The sequence below is a fragment of the Myotis lucifugus genome, unplaced genomic scaffold, assembly GCF_000147115.1.
Source record: "Myotis lucifugus unplaced genomic scaffold, Myoluc2.0 scaffold_1609, whole genome shotgun sequence".
Classification (NCBI taxonomy): domain Eukaryota; kingdom Metazoa; phylum Chordata; class Mammalia; order Chiroptera; family Vespertilionidae; genus Myotis; species Myotis lucifugus.
This window is the reverse complement of record NW_005872657.1, coordinates 4,291-29,627: the sequence shown is the minus strand read 5'-3', so window position 1 is coordinate 29,627 and position 25,337 is coordinate 4,291. Positions and strand designations below refer to the sequence as shown.

The window sequence follows — 25,337 nt, the reverse complement described above, 5'->3', positions numbered from 1 at the left end:
GGAGGGAAGCTGCAGGAAAGCTCTCAGATGGGAGACTTGAGCTTATCCAAGAGACAAAATTATTAATTCGTGGCCCTGCTTCACCCATTACGTGTATCGGGAAAGGGAGACTCTGCCACAGCACTGACACATACTATGTCTCAGTACATGAGAGCACACTAGGTTCAAAAAAATAACTCCAAGGGGGCATGCAGGAGGCAGCTGAATGAATGTTTATCATCTCACTCAGCCTCCCATAGCGTCTGCTTGCCATCCCATACTCATAACAACACACACATAAATACCTCGCAGACGGAGGTTGATTTGGGTAGTTTAGGTTCTAGTGTAAATTTGGAAGGTGATGTTAACGTATTCAACAACAGCCTTAACAATCTGTTGACCTGAGCATTGTCCTCAACCATGAGCTGTATAGACTGGGGGTGGGGATGGGGGTGGGGGGTGTACCCGGATCTCCAGCGCCACGTCCAGGTAGGGGTCGTAGGTGTCCGACACGCTCTTGCACACCGAGCACTTCACTGCAACAGAGCAGAGGGCGGTGGTGGGGCAGCTACCCCACTAGGTGTCCGAGCCCTAGAGCCACGAGGTCCCCTCAGCAAACCCCTCGAGACCTCAGCATCCGGAGAGAGAGCTCATGGGCCCCAGGGTCCATAAGACAACGTACATCAGGCCCCACGCTGCCCCGAGGAGCTAGGGGTCACGGGAAGAACTGCTGCCCTCACTGCACACGTGCTTGACGGCTCGCTCGCACTTCCTCCCAGAACAGGGTGCCCGTCAGGCACAGCACGGGCACAGGGCGTCTGTGCCCAGGCCCGGGCCTCGGGTCCCGCCTAGGAAAGAGCCCAGCCTGGCGCTAGCTCTCAGCACCGCCCGGTTCCTCCTCAGTCCTGACGGGAAGGGGGAGAGAAGAGCTTCCGCTTACCACGTGACCTGAGGCAGCCTCCAAAAATCTGGTGGACCAAAGTGGTGGCCTGCGTTTGACGGTCCAACCTGTGAAAGAGGCCACAGCCGTCAAGAGGATGCCAGGAAGCAGCAAAGCAGCGCTGGCACGCCACCCAGCGCCCCGCCCACTGTGCACCCCGCCCACTGCACACCCCAGGACGTTCCCCCACAACCGGAGTCTGGCATACCCAGCGGGAGTGTCGGCAGGACCCCGGCCCGCTCCCCACACCCGCCCCGCAAGCCTCCGGTTGCTCTCAGTGGGCGACCTCGCGCCCAGCCCCCCGCTCAGGTCCTGATCAGTCCTGCACGGTCACCTCACTTGCCACTGGCTGGGCAGGCGCCAGCCTCCGACCGGGGACAGAGGCCACCGGGTGGGTCCTTTCCGCAGGACAGCAGGGGTCCCAGGCAGGGGCTCGGGTCGGGGCAAGCCTGTGCTCAAGCCCCCCAGCCCGTTTACTAACTACAGGACGCAGAGCACAGCGCCTGAGCGCTCAGTGAGGAAGACTCTCGAAGCAACACCATATCCAGCCTCTGCTCTGGGTTTTCACCCGCAGCCCCTGCACCTGCCTGACTCATTCCTCAGAGCCACTGAGACCGCCAGGACACTAGTCTCATCGGCCCTTAGTCTTTAAGAAGATGAAAACTCCACAGGGAACACCCAGCGCGCCCACTCCCTCCCAGGACAGCGTCCCCTCCACGGCACCTGCCCCATCTCCCCAGACACCCGACTCCCCGCCAGGGCTCCTCACCACATGTAGCGGCCCGGAGGACTCTGCACACGTGCACACACACACACACACACACACACACACACACGAGAAGGCCCCGGCGCAGCCTGCTGTCCAGTCTATGTGACTGTTGTCAGCGGGGCCACCCGGACCCCAGGAGCTCAGGGGGGAAAATACTCCAAGACACATGGGGACCAAGAGTCACCAAACCCTTACTTTGCAAAGTCAGGAAATGAAAAGTGAACGGCACCACCTCCTCTCACCACCACCATCCACAGAGGGGACACCGAACTCCACGGCAGCCAGGAGAGCAAACCTCCCTCCACGTGACAGCAGCGCCCAAGTCACCCAAAGGGGCTGGGACGGAGCGAAGGGAACCACAGGACCCTCTCCGTTCGGCCCGACAGCCTCAAACGCCAGATGACCCATAAGCAGGAAACGGAAGAGATGCCAGCCGCCGGCATGACGCCGCCCCGCCTCGGTGCAGGTCACGCGTGGTCCAGAAACACAAGTGACGGAGAGGCGGGGAACCAGGCGTGGCCCAAGTCACAGAAAACCCACAAGTACGCAGCTCTCAGACTCGGGGTACCAAGGCACAGTGGGGAGGCAGCCCCCGAACACGGTGATTCTCAGCCAGAGGCCAAGGCAGCGGGCTCCCTGGGGAACCGGGCGGTGAAGGGCCAGAGAAGCTAAGGAGAAACTCGGGGCCTGAAAACCCACGGCAGCACCACAGCACCCAGCCCTCGGCCTCCACCACGGAGTGCACTCCCCGGGCCGGCAGGAGGGGGCGCCGGGTGAAAGCCGTGCGAGTCGCCCAGTTCCGGGGACAGATGAAAACCGACCGCTTCCACCCAAGCAAATGCGGGTCAAGCAGAAAACAGTGAACCAGAAGCAAACCTGCCCTCGAGGAAAACTAGCCCAGAAACAAGCACAGAGCAGAGAGGCGCAACCCGCACTCCCGGCCGCGTGAGAGCCTCTGGGGGGCGAACACCCCGAGTAGGAGACTTTCCAACTCAAATAAAAGGGAGTTCACTGAGCTCAGGAAGGACGTGGGAAAGACTCGTGTCAGACACGGAGGCTGAGCTGCCAGTGCCCCTGGAGGTTGCCCAGACCGTAAACCTGGACCCACCCCACCTCAGCCCAAACCCAAACTCATGCGTCCTACCCCCAGCCCAGCCCCCAACTCTCCCGCCTCCGGAGCCTGCCTCATCCGCCTGGCCCAGGGTCAGGGTCAGGGTCAGGGTCAGTCATGGTCCTGAGAGCTCCGCGTGGGCAGGGCTGGGGCCCAGTGCACTGACATGCTGCGCCCACCCGCACAGCACCGCCTGCCGCTGTGGCCTCGCGGCCCAGCCGCATTCCTCCAGGCCAAGCCCGGGGGTGGAGGGGAGCAGGTGGGAGGCTCCTGGGAGCTGCGTCCTGGGCTCCCCACTCAGCACTCACACACCCTCTCCTGGGCTCTGAGCACCGGCCACGGCACCTGGGCAGGGGGAGCACAGAGGCCTTTCCCAGGGAGCACGTGCAGCCTGAGGTCAGCAGGTCTGGACCTGACGCCATAGCGCAGAGGGAATGGGGTGGAAGTGAGGCCTGGCCGCCCCCAGTGAGGAAAGGTGGGGAGGGCAGCACGTACTTGGCGTAGCCGCTCAGGCAGGCCTTCTGCATGGCGTCGATGGTGTACCGCAGGAACTCATGTGCGTCCTCCTGGTTCCCGAAGCGGAAGTGCCGGGCGATCTCTGGGGAGGGAGGAGGGAGGAGGGAGGAGCACCGTCAGACGGGAGGGGAGCCCCTGCTTCTTCAACGCCCCACGTGCGTGCCCACCTCCCCGTGACCGGTCCACGGCAGACCTTTGCAAGGGCAGCGAGGAAGCGAGCCATGCACATGTGACACCCCCTCATGGCCCAACTTTCCAGGCCAAACCCTCCCCACTGGACAGGAGTGGGGGCTCGGGGTGCCCACACCGACCATAAACCCCCTCGACCCCGCGTTCCCAAGCCGATGCAGCACCGGGGGATTCGTTATGCTTCCACCCACCTGGCTTCCAGCACCAGCTCCCTGTCCCGCCCGGCGGGAGGCCATGGGACTTGGCCTCACTCACCCCATCTCCGTCGCCCGCTCACCTGCCCCCACTGTGACACCGTCCCCAGACCCCGACCACAGCCGTCCAGAGCCCACTGCCCGTCAGTGTGCGCTGCCAGCCCTCCACACCCAGTCACTGGCCCTGAGTCTCGGGACGCCCCGTCCCCTCCACACCCAGCAGCCGCTGTGGAGCCCGCAGGCGGGAGGCTGGGACCCACTTACTTCTCAGGTCCCGGATGAAGGACACGGGCTTGATGGCGTTGCCGCTGTTGGCGAAGGCCTGCACGAGGTGGTTCTGCATGACGCACAGCATGCAGAAGCTGCCCTGCGGACCTGCGGGCGAGGCCTGAGGTGAGGCTCCCCCCACCACACACACACGCACACATACATGCAGGGGCCGTGCCCAGACTCCCCCTACGCCTCAGGGCCATGACCCCCCCCGCACACACACATACATGCAGGGGCCATGACCAGGTTCCCCCACGCCTCAGGGCCACGACCCCCCACCCCACACACATACATGCGGGGGCCGTGCCCAGACTCCCTCCATGCCTCAGGGCCATGACCCCCCGCACACACACATACATGCAGGGGCCGTGCCCACCTGCCTCAGGACCATGACTCCCCGCAGCTGTGCTCCTCTCCCCGTGACGGGGGTCGTGTGGGGACCCCTGTAGGTCCTCCTGCTCCTTCAGTACATTTGCTTACACAGAGATCAGGCCTGATGCCCAAGGCGGAGTGTAGGGCACTGTTTCACTGTTTCTCTGACTCCAGCTGTGTCACAGGGCCACCAGCCAGAACACTAGGGCTCCTGCCCCCAGCCTGCCCGCTGCCCCCAGGAGGTGCCCGCTCCCGTGTCAGGACTCGGGAAACCTATGTGAGGCCCCGTGTGGTCAACAAGTCCCGTCTGTGGGCCACCCAGCCTGGTACATGGTGCCAGACCACCAGGTGGCAGACACGTGCCCGAGTGCTGGCAGCAGCCGACCCCCAGGCCGAGTCCACCAGATACTGTCTGCTCCTCCCCAGGCACGAGGCCAGACAGTGGTACGATTTGCCTTTATTTAAAGTTATGAGACACTGACCTAGAAAGAGAAGCACAAGACTGTCCCACCACCCGGCTCATTTCAGGTTTCCGAAGGGACGCACTAGTGAGCCTGCCCCCTCCCAGTGCCCAACCCCTCCCGCTCCTCATCAGAGCCCGCGGCCGAGCCAGGCCATCGCCATCTGAACACCGCGGGGTGGGAACAGACTGCGCACCCGTCAGCGGCGCTGCAGCCGCGGATCAAGCTTCCTTTGCATCCACCCCACACGGTGCGTGTAACCACAGCCTGCTGTTCAAACCCGCAGCCTGCGCTCAGCCTTCGCACACGAGCGGACGGAGCACAGTCCATTACACAGCCCCCGCTAGGGGACGCTCCCCTCCCCTCCCTCCCGCTGCCACGGCGATGCTGCCCCAACGGCCCCGTGCCCGTATCCTGGTGTGCGACCGTGTCTCCAAGGGCGAGCATGTCCCGCAGCACGGAGACCTCTCCAAGCAGGTTCCACTCCCCCTCTCCCTCTCCCCGCCAGCACCCAGACACCAGCGGCCCAGGCCCCCTCGGAATCAACACTGAGCAGCACGCAGCCTGTTCGCCGTACACACAGCAACGCCACCACGGCCTCAGCTGGGTGGCTGAGTCAGCTGGAGCGCTGTCCCATACAACACAAGGCTGTGGGTTCGGTTCCCGGTCAGGGCACAGACTTAGGCTGTGGGTTCGGTTCCCGGTCAGGGCACAGACTTAGGGTGTGGGTTCGGTTCCCACCTGCACCGTTGTCCTCCACAAGGCAGAGAGCCAGTTTGGGCCCAATCCCCGCAGGCCAGACCGAGAGACTCTACCGGTGCACAAATGCATGCACTAGGTCTCCAGTGTGCATATAAGATCTTTGGTTAATCTCTTCCCCCCTCCCCTCTTCCCTCTGAGATTCATCAGTCTGTGCCATGTTTCCATGTCTGTGGTTTCCCCTCCTGCATTGAGCGTCTGCCCCCTGGTGGTCACTGCACATCATAGCTACTGGCCAGTCGGCGGTCGCTTAGGCTTTTATATATACAGATTGCACTATTTTCCATATGACCCACTATGAACCTCCTTCTGCCCACCCTGTCATTGGACACATCTTTGAAAAACCCCTTTCCTTGTAGGAAATACGCTCAGAGAAGTTTGGAGACCGTTACTCCTCCTGAGCAGTACGTTTTCATGGCCTGTCCCACAGGGGGCACCCCTGAGGTTGGGTTTTATCGGTTACTAGGTGTCATGAAACGTCACCCCTAAGTGTGATCCAGGCTGCACGGTGGCGCCACCAGCACACGGGTCTAATTAGCCCACCCCAGCCCCACCACGGGCACTCACAGCTGCGCGCGTGCTCCCGGGAGAGCAGGTAATTGGCCAGCGGCGGCGTGTAGGTCAGGCACTGCACGGTGGAGTTCAGGAAGCACGTGTTGCCCAGGTTGTGGAGCCCGGCGCCCACGCGGTAGACGCGCTCCCACTTCAGAGACAGCCGCTCCACGGGGAAGAGCACCTTCTGCGGGGCGGGGACTCCGTCGCCTCCGCTCTCGTACACGCGCTCGCAGCCTGGGACGGACAGGGAGAGAGGATGGCACACTTCTAGGCGCAGAAAGGAATCGGTGATGTGCACTTAGCAGGCACCTGTCCCAGCACGGCAGCGAAGGGAACTGGTGTCCCGTTTACTGGAAGCTCCATCAGCCCAGGAGGAAGCCCAGCCGCCAGGACCTTCCCGAGGGCGTAGGCCAGGAATTCAAGGCCTCCCATGGCGACAGGGCGAGATGCAGGGAATGACGAGCCGGAGGAGCCGAGCCCGGCCCCCTGCAGCTTCTTTCCAAGCCCAGGGCTGTGAAACACACATCCCCGGGAAAGCTAAGGACACGGTCTCTGTCTGTCCGGCCCCGGGTCACTACCTCTGCAACCAAGACCCATGGACCCCACAGAAACTCACAACTCTGACCAATCTGCTCTGGTTCCTACCAATTGGTCAACGCTTCGCCCACCCACTTGGTGACCACCCAGCGAGGCCCTCTGCCCGCCTGCCAGGCGTCTGTACCCTGTCTCCTGGCGGGTGGCTCATCCCCGCGGGGGCGAGCGGTGCCCTCCGGCCTGGGGTTCAGCAGCACGTATTTGCTCCGCAGGGACTGCAGCTGGTAGGAGAAGCTGCGGCTGGCCGGCTCGAACTCGATCTTCTGCAGCAGGACCTTCTTGGCAGAGGCGGCCAGCAGCCTCCCCAGCTCGCCATCGTCGGCCGAGTCCTTGCGGCCGGGTTTCAGGGCTTCCTTCAGCTTGTCGACGATGGGCATGGCGTCACTGCGGGGCGAGAAGAGCACAGGGCCCGGTAGCCAGGTGCCCGGAACAGAGTCCGACTCTGAAGAGCCCTCTGTCACCGGGAGCGCTCCTCTGAGCGGCTGCCAACCCTACGGGGGAAGCGTAAACCACGGAACCACCCGAACACAGAGGGTCCACGCTGCTCCTCAAAGAGACAAGGTGCCTCTGCAGAGAGCGCTGGACAGACAGGGCGGCACCGGGAGGCCAGGGCCCCCTCGGGCGTGCCTCTCTCCCTCAGGGAGTGGGGGCTTCGTGCACGTTCCGTCCAAAGGCACCCGGGGGTCCTAACGTGTGCTCCGAGCTAGGGAAACTCCAGTTCTCACGGGACACTCTGGTTACACACCCACGTCCACGTAACACGGGGGCCAGTGAGGCAAGTCGAAGAGCGTGCTTGTCTGCCCAGACCCATGCTCTCCAAATCGAAGCCACAGCCACACGTGGCCACTGACCACGTGGAAAGAGGCCGCTTCAAACCGTGCAGTGAGTGACACACACCAGATTTCGAGGACTTAGTATGAGAAAGTAAAACATTCCAATAGTCTTTAGATTGCTTATATGCTGAAATGATATTTGACATATATTTGGTTAAATAAAATAGACCATGAAGCTTAATTTCAGCTTCTTCTTCTTTTAAAATATATTTTTAGTGATTTCAGAGAGGAAGGGAGAAGAGAGAGAGAGAGAAATAACAATGATGAGAGAGAATCATTGATCAGCTGCCTCCTGCACGCCCCATTCTGGGAATCGAGCCTGCAACCTGGGCATGTGCCCTGACGGAGAATCAAACCATGACTCCTGGTTCATAGGTCGATGCTCAACCACTGAGCCATGCCAGCCAGGCTGCTGCTTATTTTTTAACGTGGCTCGTGTAACACTTGAAATTGCACCCGTGACTGCATATTGGACAGATCACCTGCATAAAGGGCGGTGACGGGACTAGATGGTAAACATGAGGTGCCCAATGCAAGCAAAGGCAGCGGGCCCCGGGCTCTGGAATGGGCAGGCCTGGCTGTCCTTTTCCACTTTAAACTCCAGGGACCGTCACTGTGACTCCCACAGGCCCCTAGTCTTTATAAGACAGCGATGAAAATACACCACAGGGGGTGTGAAATCAACGGCCAACAAGCACTGGATAAGGGCTGAGCGCCGGCTAGAGGGAGGGGGCTGGTGGGGCGGCCACAGAAACTAACAGACAGGCAGCCCATCACCTCTGCCAGCTTCTCTTCCACACCCCACAGCCAAAGCTCAGCTATTCCAGGCCCCGTTAGGAAAATAGGTTCCCATCAGAACAGTGGCAACCCCCTCGGCCCTCCCACCACAGCAGCAGCGACTACGTCAGGAGCACCCAGACCCAGGCTCTAAAGAGAGACGGTCACGTTTATGGCCACGAAGCATCTAACTTCACACATGGACCATGTCTGTTTGTCCATTAAAATGTCTGTAAAGTACAGAATTGTAGAATGTATCTTTAAAAAAGAAAGTGCTTGTTCTTTGAGGAAATAAAAGCATCCTTTGGGGGGAGGGGGGATCCTCTGAGAGCCCTCACCCTGAAGGGTCCCACGCGGGAAGGGATGAAAGGCGCAGGGACACGCGCTTACCTGGGACGGGGGAGCCTGGGTGCGCCCTGCTGCAGCATGGGTCAGGCTCCGGGCCGGACGGGGCGGGTGTGGGGCCGGACCCTCCAATGCATGTGCTCCTCGAGCTCAGCCCGTTAAACCACCAAAGCTGACGTCCAGAACCGGTGCCAGAACCTGTGGGATAAACAGCAGCCGTGAGCGGTGTCTCCCCGTCTCCCCAGCCCCTCCAAGTGTGGAGCAGGAAGGCGGGCACCTGCCGGGAACAGCGTGGACCTGGGAAGAGTCAGGAAGAGTCGGGGGACTGAGCCACTCGCGGGGCACGGGATGAAAACAGCTATTTAAACTTCCACGTCAGTGACGGACTCGTGAACAAAACCTCCCACATTTGCCAGTCAGCACCCCCGACCCGTCAGCCCCAATAACCGCATTCCGAAGAGGAAGAGGTAACAAACAGGGAATGCTCTCCGCTCTCCTACGGCGTGAACCAGCAAAATTAAAAATAAGTAAATAAATAAATAAGTTGAAGGAGCAGTAAGAATTGACAAATTCTCCCTTTGCTTGGTGTGCATTTCCCCCTTTAATTACCACCCAGAATCGCTATGATGACCTAACACTGAGGTGCTTTCCAGCATTTCAGTGTGAAAATGCTCAGACGCACACTGGGGAGAACAGCACGGGGTCCCCCTCACCCCCTTATTCAGCGTCAACAACTATCACTACGCAGCCCCACCCGTCACTGCCCCGTGACCCCGCTCCCGCCCTCGCAGGACTGAACAGCCAATTCCAGACACAGCCCGTCTCCTCCCCGCGAAGAAGGGCTATGGACACAAGACAGAAACTCCCTACAGTGTCCAGGCGGCAGCCCACTCACCCCGCACGCGAACAGGTGAGCTTGGGGGCAGGTGAGCCTGGGGACAGGTGAGCTTGGGGGCAGGTGAGCCCTGGTCCTGGGCCGCCGCGGGTCCAGCTTGGGAGAGTGAACCCAACTGAATGGGTGATGAGGACCCGACACAGCACCTGCCCCGAGCCCACTCCTCCACGTGGAGTTAAGTGCTGACAGCGAGGCCGGCCTCTCTGTCTCCGCCCCCCCACACACACACACAGGAAGCGGCACCTCGAGATGACTTCCCTGGAGGTGCGGGGCCGCAGAGCACGGGCCTGCGAGGCCAGCATCCCCGCCAGGCCACGGTTCCCGCCCGGGAGGGACCCTCCTCCCGGTGCCTCTACCTCGGAGAGCGCTCAGCGCAGCCCCGCCAACGGGCACCCCTCCGCTCCCGACACCACCCCGACCCAGTCACCCGCGCGCTGGCGGGAGGAGCGGGGGGCAGCGCGGGGCCTCCGGGCTCCCTGCCCAGCCAGCACCGCCCCCGGGAGCTGAGCGCCTCTCCGAGAGGCCCCCCCCCGCACCCGCACCCGCACAGGAAGTCCTGCTCAGGTGCCACGCTAGCTCCTCCGACCCGGGGGACCCGACAGCACCGGCCGAGGCCACGGCGCTTGACACCCACACCCAGGACCGCAAGGACCACCTGGGGGCGGGGGGTTCCCAACGCGCTTGCCGCGAGGAAAGCAAACACGACCCGCTCCTCCCGACCTGACCGAGCACCCAGGCCCGGCCAGGCCCACGGGAAGGACGCTCCCGGCGCGACACGGGGCCCAGCGCGGGCACAGGCCGCGCCTCCCCGCCCGGCTCCTCGGGCTGCTCTCCGGCCGGGTTCCCGGGGACAGCAACGGGCCCCAGGGCCTCCCCGCGGGCCCCGAGCCCCTCTCCCACCACGCAGCCCGGGCCTCCCGGTGGACCCGGAGCCATCACAGACACGCGCCCCCGTTTCCCCGCAGAGCCCAGTCCGCCCCGTGGACCCTCGGACACGCGCCCCTGTTTCCCCGCAGGGTCCCCGGGCGCGCCCGTGTCGGGCCGCAGCTTCCCGCGCAGCAGGCCCGGCGGAGGCCTTCCCCGCCCCGGCCGGACAGCAGCCTTGCCCCGGCCCACGCGCCGACCAAACTCGGCCCAACTCACCCGGCCCGCGGCCCGCCCGCTGCAGCAGCCCCAGCGCAGGCGTCTGCTCGGCCCGGGCCCCGCACGCTCACCATCCGGGCCCTCGGCGCTGCACACACGTGTCACCGCGACACTTAAAGGCGCCGCGGCCCGCGGCCAGTGCGGCGGAAGACGGAAATACCCGGGCGGCTTTAAGAGGAGGGGCTGGCCTCGGCCCCGCTCCCTGAGCCCGCCCACAGCCCCCTTATGCACCGGAAACGTCACCTCCCCATCCGCGGCCCCGCCAGCCTACGCAATGACGCAAGCACGCCGAGCGAAGGCGCCCCGCCCCCTTGGCCCGCGCTCGCCGAGTTCCCGCAGAGCACGTGAGGGGCCCACTTCCGGGTCCCCAGCGGGCGGCGAGCACACCTGGCGCTGCGTGCTGGCCGCGCCCCTTCCCACCTGCTGTTACGCAACATGCGGAGGCCGGGTCTCACCCTCGGGGCCTCTAGTGACCCAGGCGGAGGCCGGCGGTCCCGGCAGCCGGCCCAGGAAAGTGGGGGGGGAGGCCGGGGGCTAGCCCTGCGCAACTCCCCGACCCCTCCCTCCAAAAGCATCATCCCGTGAAGACTACGTCAAGGCTTTGGTGGAATGTTTGCAAATATGCACTGCTTTTGCAATATTTTTTTAAATATATGCTTTACATTTTTAGAGAGGAAGGGAGAGGGATGAAGAGATAGAAACGGCGATGAGGGAGGCGCCCCCTACTGGGGATGGAGCCCAAAACCCGGGCATGTCAGGGAATTGAACCCGAGACCGCTGGGTTCATGGGTCAACCGCCGAGCCACACCACCAGGCTGCTTTATTTATTTATTTATTGTTTATTTATTATTTTATTTATTTGTTTATTTATTTATTATCATCCCTTTCCCTTGAAGCAGCTTCGTGGCCTCCGGCTGGTGGAGAAGCCGTTCCTAGCCTGACCTCTGGTGGTGTTCTCACATTCGGCAAAGGATGCGAATAAAAGGTTTTCCCAAAAGGCAAAACCTGCGCACGCAGCCCTATCTGCTGTGTCTTGTCTCAGGCCCCCCTTCCAGTTCCACGGCAGGGAAGTGGGGTGTAACTGGAACAAGTTCACCCCGTAGTTAACACGTGGGCTTGCTGAGTTGTTTGTTTTTTAAAGCAAATGAAAAACAAAACCTTAGGAGCCTATTCCTTACCTGAGAATCCTCTACCAAGCTGCAGATTGAGATTGGTCCCCGCGCGAGTCTGCTCTGTGCCCTAAGAATGATTCAAAAACAGTTCTCACTATGCCGGGCCTGATACAGTATATGTGAGTGATTACAAGGGGGCCAGGTGCGGGCAGGGGCAACTGGCAGGGGAATGAGGAGACTTTATTCCAGCTCTGTCTCTAATTAGCGGGGGTTTGGGGACACTTCTCTTAACTAACTCTGAGCCTCAGTTTCCTTATCCTATATAACAAAAGGTTAATATGCAAATTGTCCCCTAGGGCAGGGGTTCGACTGTCCGGAGCTCGAGACCAACAGCTCGCTATGACGTGCGGCCAGCAGCCTCTAGGGGCCCTACCTGTGCATGAATTTTGTGTACTGGGCCTCTAGTCTGAAATAAAGATGTTCGCCAGCTTCTCTTTAATCCTTCCAATAACAAAACCAACGACATTTACTTCCATTGCTGAGCTGGCCACTTGGCCAACATTGTCTGCTTTAATCCTCAGGGCAACCCACAAAAAGATATGGTTCCCGTCTTACAGACGGAAAAGCCTGCGTGTGTGCGGGCTCCCAGCAAGCAAGCGGGGAGGCCCCGAGGGTCGAAACCCAGGTATTGGTTAGGCTCTCCAAGTTCACACCTTTAGGTAACCCAGAAATCCTTATGAGATGACAAAGAAATAGCCTGCGTCCTGCTCACTGCTTGGGAATGTAATCTGAGCCCTGGATGCCGGGAGGAGCCTGGGGCCACCCACACTCCAGCTCTGCTCCCCCTTCACCTTCCCTCCTGAGGCCTTCGGAGTGGAACCTTCTGGAGGTATGTTCACGGGACTCACATAAAACCCCTTCCGAGGGTGCTCGACCTCAGAGGTCAGCTGAACAATGCAAGCGACGACCACCGACCACTGGGAGGCACATTTCACGCCCCCCAGAAGAGCTGGAATAAAGACTAGATGCTGGAGGGAATGGGGAGCTTGTAGACATAACCCGAAGCAACCGATTTGGAAATGAATTTGAGTGTTTCTTGTAAGTAACAGGAGCACTGACCGTGTGAGCACATCCATTGCTCCTGCCTCTGCAGGGCTGCGGGCTGGCAGACTCCCGCTGTGCAGAGGCAGCCCTCTCTCCCCCTCTTTGGGATCGTGGGTCCAGACAGAGCCTCCTGGACAACTCCCCTGGAGGCCCCAGGGGCCCCTCACAGTCACCATGCCCGGAAACCGCCCGCTCCCTCCCTCCCCTAGGCTGCCTCTCCGTTTCTGCCCTGTCGCCCACTTGGGCTGCTGTGTTGGCACTCACACCAAATCCTCCCAGGCTGCCCTGGGAACTGTTTTGGGGGTGGGGGTGGGAGTGGAGGGGGGAGCCTGGCCACTTGGCGACTCTTGCAAGACCAGAGGGCGCAGGGAAGGAGAGGCAGAGCCATCCCTCCTGCTCTGTTTTGAGTGGAGTTTCTGGCTGTGGCTCTGGCTCCATCCAGAGCCCCCGCCTCCCACGTGTGCACGCCCTGGGCTCCCACCGTGGCCCCGCCACCCAGAGGTGCTGACAGCTTCCTGTGGGCCCTCGCTGGCTTCTCAGGGAATTGCTTCTGTTAAACAAAACTTTGAACTTCCAGGGTGAAACTCTTAAGAAAGGTTTTATTGAGCCAAAAATGCTAGCCCTAAAGAAGACTGGTCGCCCAGCTGGCGTGGCTCAGGCGTTGAGCATCGACCTATGAACCAGGAGGTCAGGGTTCGATTTCCCGTCAGGGCACATGCCTGGGTTGTAGGCTCGATCCCCAGTGTGGGGCGTGCAGGAGGCAGCCGATCCATGATTCTCTCTCATCATTGATGTATCTCTCTCTCCGTCCCTCTCCCTTCCTCTCTGAAATCAATAAAAACATGAGGAAGATGAGAGTTGGCAAATGTTGGACGAGATAACGTACGTGGAGCCCTGAGCCTAAGTCCCGGCGTGGCCAGCGTCAGCTGGCTGAGCTGCTGGTTTCTGGGTGGTTTCCTAAGCGGTCGTCCACGGGAGTTCTGGCGGGGCGTGTCCTGAGCTGGGGGACAGGCCATGAAAGGAAATGGACAGCGCTTGTACCTGCAAAAGCGTCACCCCAGGGGGCCCCGGGCCTGCTCACAGGCTGGCGGTGTCTGGGAACCTGGATCGCAGAAGGGCTCCCCCATTCGCTGCTCACAAGCCTCACTGTTTGTTGAGCTGCACACCTGCTTCCTCTGGGAGCCCGGAGGGTGCCACGTGCTGGGCAGAGGGCACTCCATGACCAGCGCCCCATCACAACCCCGGGGCGTCTCTAACCAGCTCCCCTGGTTGGAATGTCGCCCCTGCTCCTCCCCCCACCCCGGGCTCCGCCTGAAGGGGCAAAGCAAGACAGGAATGGCCTAGAAGTAAAAGGTCCAGCTTCCTTCTTCTCGGGGTGACAGCAGCAGCCCTGCCTCTGCACCCCATCTTCGATCCCGTCCTCAAATGCTCCTCACACGCGCCCTCTCCGTGAGGCTGGCGTCGGACCCGTCGCGTGGTCTCCCGGGAACGACTTCTCCGGCTGCCACAGCACGAGCGTGTGCAGCATTAGCTCCTGGTTCTGAATGGCTCCCCCACCATCGGTTGGGTTCTTGGAGGGGAAATCTGCAATCGATCACAGCTGAGTGAGTGACCAGATCAAAGCACCGCCTCTCCCTCGCACTGCAAGATGGGCGAGGCGCTGCGGGGACCAGGTGCAGGGGCGCAGTGGGCGGCTCTGAGCCCGGACCCCAGGCTGGAGGTGGGCCTGCCCATGGACTTCAACTCTTAACGCAAAACCCACGGTGACAGCAAATGGCCCGCAATAAAACTGACCCCAGCAAAGCACGTGTCTGGGGGCCCACTGTTTCGGCTGGATTTTTTTAAAAAGTTAGGTCAGGTAAACATATCCATTAGGAATTAGGAGGGAAAAGACAGGGCCACCCAACTTTTAAAGTACTTGGACCCGTCCTGGCGGCTCTTGCCCCCCTGCCCCGCTGTGTCCCCTACCATCACCACCCCCCACCCCCCCGGGTCTGCTGCATGCTCTGACCCCAGAGCCAGGCTGTCCTCCGTTGGCCCAGCCACTGTTCTGTCGCAGAATGAGCAAAACTGAGGGGAAATAATGGTGTCTGGTCGGCTCCCTGACAATCTGGCCCCCCATCTGTGGGCCTGCAGACGGCTTTCAAATTGTTTGCAAAGATCACGGAAACTTGGCTCGTGGTCGGAAGCCGAGCGCGGGCCCCGTCGGAAAGCCCGCTCTCACTCCTGTCTGTTCTGTGGAAGCTCCCACCACGAGAAGTGTTTCTAAGAAGCCACGTGTGACCTGAACACAGGAGCGGAGGGGCGGCCAGCAGCGGTCGGCGCGCTGTTTGCCGAGCCCCCGGGCCAGGCTGGGCGCCGACGCCAGGTCAGGGCACGGAGGACACAGAGGGTTTTGGCCTTATTTTTCCCAGATGCTGCCACGCACCATTTCCCCCACCGGCGTCACCGATAGAAAACACAACCTGAACTGTTTCTGCAGTCGGTGACACGAAATGGATGGCATCTAATGCTCCGTGACAGCTCTGCGAGTGTGCGAGTGTGTGTGTGTGTGTGTGAGTGTGTGTGTGAGTGTGTGTGTGTGTGAGTGTGTGAGTGTGTGTGAGTGTGTGTGTGTGTGTGAGTGAGTGTGAGAGTGTGAACAGAAAGGCCTGTGCTCAATGAATGAAGAGGCCCCTTCCTCCGCTCCTATCATTTGCCAATTTAAGGAAATCCTGCCTGGGGTGTTTGCCTGGTTCTGGGGTGTCTGCCCGGCTCGGGGGTGTTGGCCCGGCTCTGGGGTGTCTGCCCGGTTCTGGGGTGTCTGCCCAGCTTGGGGGTGTCGGCCCGGCTCTGGGGTGTCTGCCCGGCTCGGGGGTGTCGGCTCGGCTCTGGGGTGTCTGCCCAGCTCGGGGGTGTCGGCCCGGCTCTGGGGTGTCTGCCCGGCTCGGGGGTGTCGCCCCGGCTCTGGGGTGTCTGCCCAGCTCGGGGGTGTCGGCCCGGCTCTGGGGTGTCTGCCCGGTTCTGGGGTGTCTACCTGGTTCTGGGGTGTCTGCCCGGTTCTGGGGTGTCTGCCCGGCTCGGGGGTGTCTGCCCGGTTCTGGGGTGTTTACCTGGTTCTGGGGTGTCTGCCCGGTTCTGGGGTGTTTACCTGGTTCTGGGGTGTCTGCCCGGCTCGGGGGTGTCGGCCCGGCTCTGGGGTGTCTGCCCGGTTCTGGGGTGTCTGCCCGGCTCGGGGGTGTCTGCCCGGCTCTGAACATGAGACACACCACACGCAGGGACACGCTGTCTGTGATAATACTGTTTATTGTCCATTGGCCGAGCGCTCACTCAGGAATGATACAAAGCATCGGAGACATGCGCGGGCTGCCCGTCCACTTGCCACGGCTCTCGTGTGTTCCCAGCACAGGAAGGTCCTATCCCAGCAAACACACATTGCCCCCCAAAAGTTTTTTTTTTAAAAAAAACACACAAAGAAATCCAACAAAATCCACAAAGCTTTAAATTATGGCAGCAAGTCCGATATTATCATCAAGCAAAGGCTGGAGGAGAACTACCACGTAAACGTTATTTAAATAGTGTGAGTCGCTGCGTGAAGACGCGGAGGGAAGAGTATAACATAAAGGAACAACGCCGAGCGGGAGCCTCTGACCCCGTACACGCTGCGAAGATCGACGTGAGGGTACCTGAGCCGCTTGGTCGGTCGGCTGCCCCCCGGCCTTCCTTTTGTTTTTTTGGTGTTTTCCTGCTGGGCACGGCTCACAGGCCAATGTGCATGGATTAAACAGGAAGGCCACCCTTTCGATCCTTTTCTTGGTAATAATTTGAACCAGAGAGAAGATGGGAGGCGGAAATAGCAACGATACTCAAAGAAGCCAGGCTGCGCGCCGAGGGAGCCACCGCCCTGCAAGGGCCACGCCCCGCTCACACTCTGGGCCAAATGCTTCCAATGCTTCCGAGATGCAGAGACTTGAAAAAAAAAAAAAGTGCCCGCCTACCACCTACCGAGGGTCATAGACACACAGCACAGGAATGGTCACAGCCGATGTCAGAGACAAACCCAACACGGAGTCAGCAGGAATGGGAGTCAGGGTTACACATGGGGACACCGGGCGGGAAGCAAACGGGCGGGCGTTCTGGTCCACACTGCGATCACAGGGACTGGTCCACCCCGACATCTCACTGATGTCCCCCCTGCACGGTACCAACGCCCTGGGCGGGGCCGATGCCTGGACCTCCTAGTCTGTGCCCAAAAGGGAAGCCATCCAAGTCTATGCCGACCAGGCCCCGGGCAGCCACGGGGCCGCGTGCCACTGAGGAGACGGGGTCTGACAGGGGCACAGGGGCACCGCAGAACAGTGGGCTTGGAAGACGGTGACCGCTCGCGGGCCAGCGGACCTGCCTCATGGTGCGCGCGCGTGCGTGCCCCTGTGCTTCTGTGGGTGCATGTTTGCCTCACGTGCACGATAAACTCAGAACTGGTTGTCTTTACAAAACAAGCAGGAGCAGAAGGATTCTCTTCATTCTGCTGAGCAGGGCCTGCCCGTGGCCACCCCATGTGCCGGCATCGGAAAGCCATTCTCAGGGAGCACACAGGTCCCCCGGCTCCCTCTGAATGAGGTTCCTGAATGGAGGCATCTTGGGAATATAAGGGACATCAGCAGAGGGGGGTGCGCTGCACCTTGGTTCGCCTGCGATCTGAGAACTCATCTTAAGAAAAACGAGAGCCTCGCAAAGCCGCAACAGCCCGGGGGGCCCAGAAAGACAGGAGTTTCCCCAAAGCCGCCTGCGCCTCCCTAGGGACTTCATCAGACACTCAGCTGGCTTCCCCCGCAGAAATCCAGGCACAGCAGCGGCACTGTCAGTCTGGGGGGGGGGCGGGGGAGGCATACTAAACCTCCACAGGTGGGGGGCCCAGCGGGACCCAGCTTTCCGTCCCCAGGAAGTGACACAGACAGCACAGCTAGCTCTGGCCCTGGCCCCACGCAACGCCCCGCAAAGCCAATCCGTGCAACTCCCTCTAGACACGGATGCCAGGAGGAGGAGGAGGAGGAGGCTGGAGGGACCTCAAAAGCTCAAGAATAAGCGAAGGGCAGCCAAGTGTCCCCCGACCTCTGTCCTCAGGGCAGAGCGTCTCACGCCCCCTAAGGGCTGGAGGAGTGCAGGGGAGATGCCATGGCCCACCTGTCACTCTCACATGGCCCCGGCCCGGGGAGGCCCCCTGGAATTCTGTGGGTGCAGAAGAGTAATCAGGCTCCTTCCAGACCAAGCTGCTCCCCACACAGGAGTCGCTGGTGTGGGAGCCCGAGGTCAGCTCAGGGAGCCTGGGGGCGGGGGGACTTGCAAGGGGTGGGGATGACACCCCAGGGCCAGAGGTGTGGAAGCTGCGAGAAACGAGGGCCATGCCCCTGTCAGGAGGGAGGGACCTGGTAGACCTGCTACACGGTCTTGCTACGACCCTCAAGTTTCTGCAAAATGCACATATCCAGGCTCTGCCCTGACCAGGCCGGGGGGAGGGGGACCCCTAGGTGCTGCCCGCTCAGCGTCTGTGACAGCGCCAGGCTGGGCCTGGGAGGGAAGCCGGGTCCCACCCCTGCCCGCAGCCGGGAGGGAGGCTGGCCGCACAGAGCCCAGGCTGGGGGCGCAGGGGGGACCCGCCTCTCCCTCCAGGACCACAGCTGTACGTAAGGGGCTACACGGGGGAGAATGACACTATTTAGACCCACTTGGATGACGGTTTTATTCATGCTATTTCCAGGAAGGGATGTCGGAGCTGGACCAGTCTACGCTCTTGGAGGCTTCCCATTGGCCGAGGGGCCGCGGCCTCTAGGGGTCCTGGATGTCAAGAAACTCCTGCTTGGGGGGCGCCGCCCCGCGGTACCAGGCGCAGGAGCCGTCGTTCCTCTTGATGCAGGCGAAGAACTTGGCCTGGTGCCCGTTGATGCTCTTCTCGGTGACCCAGTCCATCCACAGGCACTCGTCCACGGAGGAGATGTAGCAGGGGATCATGGGGCAGCGCGTGATCTGGGGGGGCAGGGAGGAGGACTCAGTCGGGACCCGGGCCGAGGGGCGGCTCCAGGACCCAGCAAGGCGCCTGGCGAAGGCGGCCGAGGGCAGTTTGTTGAATGAGTGACCGCGGGAGGGCAGCAGGGGGCTGGGGCTGGAGGGGAGGCGGCTGTCAGCAGCCTTTCCTGAGTGCCAGGCCATCCACACAGCGGCAGGCGGCCGCCCAGGGGGAGATGAAGCCGGTGAGGCGTGCACCCCCCCTGCAGCCCCAGCCACTGCAGGCCGCCTCCACGCTGGGCCGACTGGTCTACCTTCTCTGAGCCCAGCAAAGCAGCTCTACCTCAGCCCCGCCCCCCTGGGAGTAGGTGAGTAATGGCAACAACAAAGGGCCCGCAGGTGTGGCCCAGTAGTTGAGCGCTGACTATAAACCAGGAGGTCACGGTTGGATTCCCAGTCAGGGCACATGCCCGGGTTGTGGCCTCGATACTCAGTACGGGGTGTGCAGGAGGCAGCCAATCAATGAATCTCTCTCATCATTGATATTTCTCTCTCCCTCTCCCTCTCCCTTCCTCTCTGAGATCAATAAAAATATATTAACAACAACAACAAAGGGTCTGAACTTCCGAAGAAGATGGGCGGGAGGAATGAAAGGGGCGGTACCCGCTCTCAAGCACAGGGGCTCCGAGGGCATCAGCACACAGCACGGGGGCTGAGGAAGCCGAGTCCAGAGGGTGAAACCTTCACGTGGAGGCACGTGGCTTTGGCTTTGTGTTGGGCTCAGAGTGTGCTCAGCACACGTGGACTGTGGGTCGGAACCCTCGCTCCGAAGGAGCTAAGGGCTGGGCAGGAGGCCAGCTACCAGGACGAGGAGGGGCAGGAGGGCTACACGCAGCGCCAGCCCCACGGCCACTCCCAGCAGCCTCCGCGGGACGGGCTGGTGCTGGGCCCGGCACCTCCGGACTGAGGCTCACTCACTGGGGTGACTTGGGGCGCCTGGTGCCAGGGGGCTTCCTGCGATGGGCTGCGGGGCGGGAGCCCTGGCGACGGCTCACCGTCTGCGACTGCAAGAGCCTCAGTGACGCGCCCTGGCTGGTGTAGCGCAGTGGGTAGAGCGTCGGCCTACAGACTGAAGGGTCCCGGGTTTGATTACGGTCAGGGGATCATGCCCGGGTTGCTAGCTGTGCTAAGTCAGGGACCTGTGCCTAGAGAGGCCTGGGAAAGCCAGGGGTGAGACCCTGGCATCCACCTGGAGGAGGTGAAGCCCGGAGGAGGCGGCGGCTTACCTTGCACTCACAGCCCATCTGGTACCTGTGGTTCAGGCTCTTCTTCTGGGTGGTGCTCAAGGTGTCCCAGGGCACAATGAAGTCACAGAGGGTGATGTGCATCTTGCCGTTCCCATCGGCCTTTCCTGGGGAGAGAAGGGGCCACCGAGCTCAGCCCAGGGCACGCCGCCTGCTTCCTCCGCCCACGCCTGCATCCGGGGCGGCCCGGGCATGGGGGAGTGTAGTTCTAACAGCACCACGTGTTAAGGGCAGACTTGTGCCCTAGCCGGTTTGGCTCAGTGGATAGAGCATTGGGCTTCAGACTTAAGGGTTCCGGGTTTGATTCCGGTCAAGGGCACGTACCTCAGTTGCAGGCTCCTCCCTGGCCCGGGCCCTGGTCAGGGCTGGTGTAGGAGGCAACCAATTGATGTGTTTCTCTCACATCGATATTTCTGTCTTTCCCTCTTCCACTGCCTCCAAAAATCAATGGAAAAAATATCCTTGGGTGAGGATTAAAAAAAAAAAAAAAGCAGCAGCAGCAGGGTGACTACTCCAGCACTTATTCTGAATCCTAATAACTAGCAAGAGAAGGGTTCAGGGAGCCTTCGACACTTCAAAAAAAAGACAGGTATTTTTTCCACCCTGCATCCCCTCTCTGTGAGCTGTGCTTCAAGGAAGGGTCAGCACCGGCCGAGGGCACGTGCCTCAGCCCCATCCCTGGATTCTGTGGCCTTCACCCCGCACGCACTGGTGCACGCAGCGCCTCCAGCCCCGCCGCTCGCTCCTCCGTCACCGGCAGGCTGAGCTCTCCCTCCGGCTCGCCCCCCCGTGCCCGGGCGTGGCTACTGCATCCTCGCTTGGCGTCGATGTCCCCTGTCCCTGTTCCTTGCCTTTCTTTTTCATCTTGCTCCCTCACCACGTCATAAGCATACGCCGAAAGGCTGGGCCTTACACCTCTTAGCCGCAGCACCCTGCACGCAGCAACTGCGCAATAGGAGTCCCCGGGGGAAGCCGTGGGGGTCCCAGCAATCTGCCGCTTACCTGCTTTTGTGGTGGCTTTCCCCTTCGACCTTTCCACCACTAACTCAAGCCTTAGCGGCAGCGGGCAAAAGCCGGCGAGGGTACGAAACGCAAATGGCATCTTTTCAACAGCCCTAGTGGCTGGGCCAGCGGGCGCTTCGGAGGTCGTGGGTACATGGGGCAGCATCTCAGGACGTTAAAAGGAGAGCCCTTTCGGAATAGATAATTCAGATCTGATTGGGCCCGGCTGGTGTGGCCCAGTGGTTGCGCGTCGGCCTATGACCCAGGAGGTCACAGTTGGATTCCTGGTCAGGGCACAGGCCCGGGTTGCGGGCTTGATCCCCAGTGTGGGGCGTGCAGGAGGCAGCCGACCCATGATTCTCTCTCATCATTGATGTTTCTATCTCTCCCTCTCCCTTCCTCTCTGAAATCAATAAAAATATATTTAAAAAAAATAAAAAAGACTCGCGTGGGCATGCCTGGCTCGAGCATCTGTTACAACAGTCTACGTATGTCTGCCTCGGAGGAAAGGACAGTCTTCTTGGATACAGAAAAACAGGAATTAATTAAAATTTGACGGTGAGGGTTGCATGTTTATTTTTCCTTGTGGGGCTCCAGAGGACTGGGGGGAGGAAATTCCGGGCCGAGTCTGAGAACCCCCAAACATGCGTGTCCAGCTCGACACGTGAAGGTGAGTCACCGCCCCAAAGGGGGCGGGCTGCCCCGGGCCGTGTGGTCACTCCCAGGGCGGCAGCCAGCGCCGGCGGAGTGGCTTGCTGAGCCCCGGGGATGTCTGGTTAGCCCGTCTGGGCTCCAGGAGAGAAAGATCTAGAATCCGTGGTTTCACCGGGAGCTGCCGCTGAGCCCGGGGAGGAGGTCGGGTTGCCAAAGGGCACACAGGTTCCTAGAACAGGGAGGTGTGGGGCCTGCAGAAGCCAGACCAAGGTCCCCACATCCCTGGGAGCCAAGGGGAAGGAGCCCAGCCCTGCCTCCTTCACAAGTGCCTGGCAGCCCTGCAGTTTGGGCAGACGGCCCCTAGAGGGCGGTGTGTCCCTCTCGGGCTCTCATTCTATTTTTATTTTTGTTAATCCTCACCCAAGGATATTTTTCCATTAATTTTTATTTTTTAAATGTTTTTAAAAATATATATTTTATTGATTTTTTTACAGAGAGGAAGGGAGAGAGATAGAGAGTTAGAAATATCGATGAGAGAGAAACATCGATCAACTGCCTCCTGCACACCCCCTACTGGGGATGTGCCCGCAACCAAGGTACATGCCCTTGACCGGAATCGAACCTGGGACCCTTCAGTCTGCAGGCCGATGCTCTATCCACTGAGCCAAACCGGTTAGGGCTATTTTTTAAATGTTTTTATTGATGTTTTAGAGAGAGAGGAAGGGAGAAGGAGAGCGAGAAACATCGATCAGCTGCCTCCTGGGGATGGAGCCTGCAACCCGGGCATGTGCCCTGACCAGGAATTGAACCGGCGACGTCTCGTGCATGGGACTGTGTTCAACCAACTGAGCCGCTCTGGCCAGGGCTCCATTCGTTTCTAGAGACAGTGGAAGGCAGGGGGAGTGACAGAGAGGAACATCCATGTGAGAGAGTCACATCGACGTTGCTTCCTGCCTACGCCCCGACCAGGGCCGGAGATCGAGCCTGCACCGAGGTCCGGGCCCCCCACTTCCTCCTGTGGGTCCTCAGGTGCAGCACAAAGAGAGGACACCGCAAACCAGAAGCCGCTGGTTTGCTACGGCAAGTTCCCTGCACATGGGGGATTCTGTCTCCTTTCTCTTCTCTCCAGATCGCATTTTTGTGATCATAAAAATAATCGCCGTCGTAATTTGCAAAACGGAGCCCATCCAGGGAAGTAGGAAAAGGAGACATAAGCGATGATGAGGCTGCCTCCCGCTGTTCCGGGCACAGGCCGAGCGGGCCCCCGGAGGCCGCTGGGGACGCCCGCACCTGTGCCGGGTGCGCTAGCAGCGTCGCCGCCTCCCTGCCTCTGGGGCAGCAGTCGGGTCTCCGATCTCTGCATCCTGATTCCGTCCCCACCCCCTCTCTCCGTTGGATGGCACTTTCCCTATAAAAATCGCAGGCGCGGGAAGGGAAGCCGGTGGGGCTGCCTTGGAGAGCCGTCTGGCGGTTCCTCGAATGATGAAACAGTCACCATATGTCTCGCGATTCCACTCCTGGTATCCACCCCAGAGCAATGAAAACACACATCCACGCAAAAACGCGTGCGCGGCTGTTCTAGCAGCACTTCCACAATAACCCCGAGGTGGGAACCACCCCCGTGTCCACGGAATGATGAATGGGGAGGCGGATGGGGTGTATCCATTCAGTGGAGCATGACTGGGCCACAGAAAGGCGTGGAGGGCTGACACCGCTACAACACGCGTGATGCTGAGAGATAGGAGCCAGACGCGAGGGACCACGGGGTACATGGTCCCATAACACAGAAGTCTGGAGCAGGGAAATCTCAAGTCAGAAGCGGCTCAGTGGTTGCTGAGAGCCGGAGGGGGGTGGAGAAGGGGGGTGGGGAGGTAAGAGCTGGGGTACAACTCTTCTGGACTAGGGTGATGGCTGCACAGCCCTGTCAACACCAAAGCCACTGAGTCACACTCTGTCTGTGGGTGCACTGAACGGTGTGAATTATATCGCAATGAAACTGCCAACAGAGAGCGGATGCTCTTAAAGCAGCGAGATGCTCAGAAAGGCCCATAAGAGGGGAGAACCTCCCATCGTCCCCGAGGGCAGGAACCAAAGTCTCGATGTAGCAGCAAAGAAACCAGGGGCAGGGGCTGGGCATGGGCTGGCGGAAGGGAGGGGCCCCCGGACAGACCACAGGCCTCCTCCTCCCCCGGGGACCTGCGCTTAGGAATGGCGACTACGGTTAGTTACGTTCTGTGGCTTTTACCACAAGGCACCACGGAGATGCCGGTGCACCCTCATATCAACAGATTAAAACGAGGTTCCCTCTCCCTCGGGCTCCCATCCCTCGGCCCAGCCTGCGGTGCACACACCTGCGATGAGATACTCCTTCTTGCCTCCGACGTCCAGCGAGACCCCGCAGATGGCGGAGGACGGGGCCGTGTAGATGAACTCGATGTCCCTGTCAGGTCCCTTGAACATCTGGGAAGATGATGGGGGGCCCGGGTCAGCGGAGTGGCCGCAGCTGCAAACTCCGAGAACCCGGGGGCGGGGCCACAGCATGTCCCATCAGCTTCCCGGGCGTTTCCGGGTCCAGGGGCAGCCTGCGCTCCTGCTCCTGCACCGCTGGAGCCCAGCGCACCTCCAGACGGGCAAGGGGGGGGGAACTGCGGTGGATGCACTTCCGCGTGGTCTCCGGTCTCTGGGGACCTGGCCTCACTCTGGCCGCCTCCCCTCCACCGCCCCCCCTCTCCCTCCCCCCTCACCTTGATCTGCTTGATCTCGTACTGGATCCTCTTGATGGGGTTGCCGTAGACGTCGTTGCCGGAGCCCACCTCCTTCTCGCTCACCACCTTGGCCCTGATCACTGCAAAGCACAGGACGCAGAGGTGAGCGGAGCCCACGCACACGCACACGCACACGCACACGCACACGCACACGCACACGCACACGCACACGGGAAGGGGCAGCAGGGAGGCAGCGAAGCCAGGACCCGCCGCACCCCGACACCGGACAGCTCGGGGATCAGGGCGCCCGCAGCCGCCGGGCAGAGCTCTCCCTCTTTTCGTTTCCAGGAGTATCAGCTGGTGCCACCCACCGTCCTAATGGCTTTCAAAGCTTTGCCCTGCGACATGCGCCGTGCAGGTCACTCGGGGTCAGTGTCGCGTTCGGGCAGATGGGAGGGAAAGAGGGAACAAGGAGCAGAGCACTGGGGCTCCACGGAAGCGTCCCGCCCCGGCCCCCGCCCCACCCCCCCACCCCCACCCCCACCCCAGGCGGACTCAGACCTCAGGACCCGCTGGCCAGGCCAGCTTTTCCCAGAACAGGGGGGCCAGGACCCCTGAGTGCTCTCTACATCTCAGCCTGGTGCCAGGGCCCCGCCCAGGCCCACACCCCATTCTTATTTCTTCTGTGGGAGCTGGGCCATGACGGACCCAGCCCAGGCCAGGACCCAGCCCGCCCGGGCCACCAGGACCGAGGGCTTGTTCCTGGGTAGCA

General features: G+C 61.0%; 2 protein-coding genes across 2 annotated transcripts in view; both read right to left on the bottom strand.

The window, feature by feature from the left end:
• Window positions 1–10,834, bottom strand: part of USP36 (ubiquitin specific peptidase 36) — a 23,056-nt gene extending 12,222 nt beyond the window's left edge. Inside the window, 8 exon segments of the mRNA XM_006107963.3 lie at window positions 445–515; window positions 920–987; window positions 3,295–3,397; window positions 3,963–4,073; window positions 6,128–6,349; window positions 6,837–7,093; window positions 8,710–8,862; window positions 10,703–10,834. Of these exon segments, the coding sequence (XP_006108025.1) occupies window positions 445–515; window positions 920–987; window positions 3,295–3,397; window positions 3,963–4,073; window positions 6,128–6,349; window positions 6,837–7,093; window positions 8,710–8,747 (870 nt within the window). The 5' untranslated portion in view covers window positions 8,748–8,862; window positions 10,703–10,834.
• A 5,349-nt stretch (window positions 10,835–16,183) lies between these two features.
• On the bottom strand, window positions 16,184–24,940 carry TIMP2 (TIMP metallopeptidase inhibitor 2; the record flags this gene model as incomplete). The annotated part of the gene is made up of 4 exons (XM_014449989.2): window positions 16,184–18,921; window positions 20,187–20,311; window positions 24,212–24,320; window positions 24,605–24,940. Coding segments are annotated over 4 exons (768 nt in total), but the record flags the coding sequence as incomplete, so codon positions are not given.
• Between the last annotated feature and the right edge of the window lie 397 nt (window positions 24,941–25,337).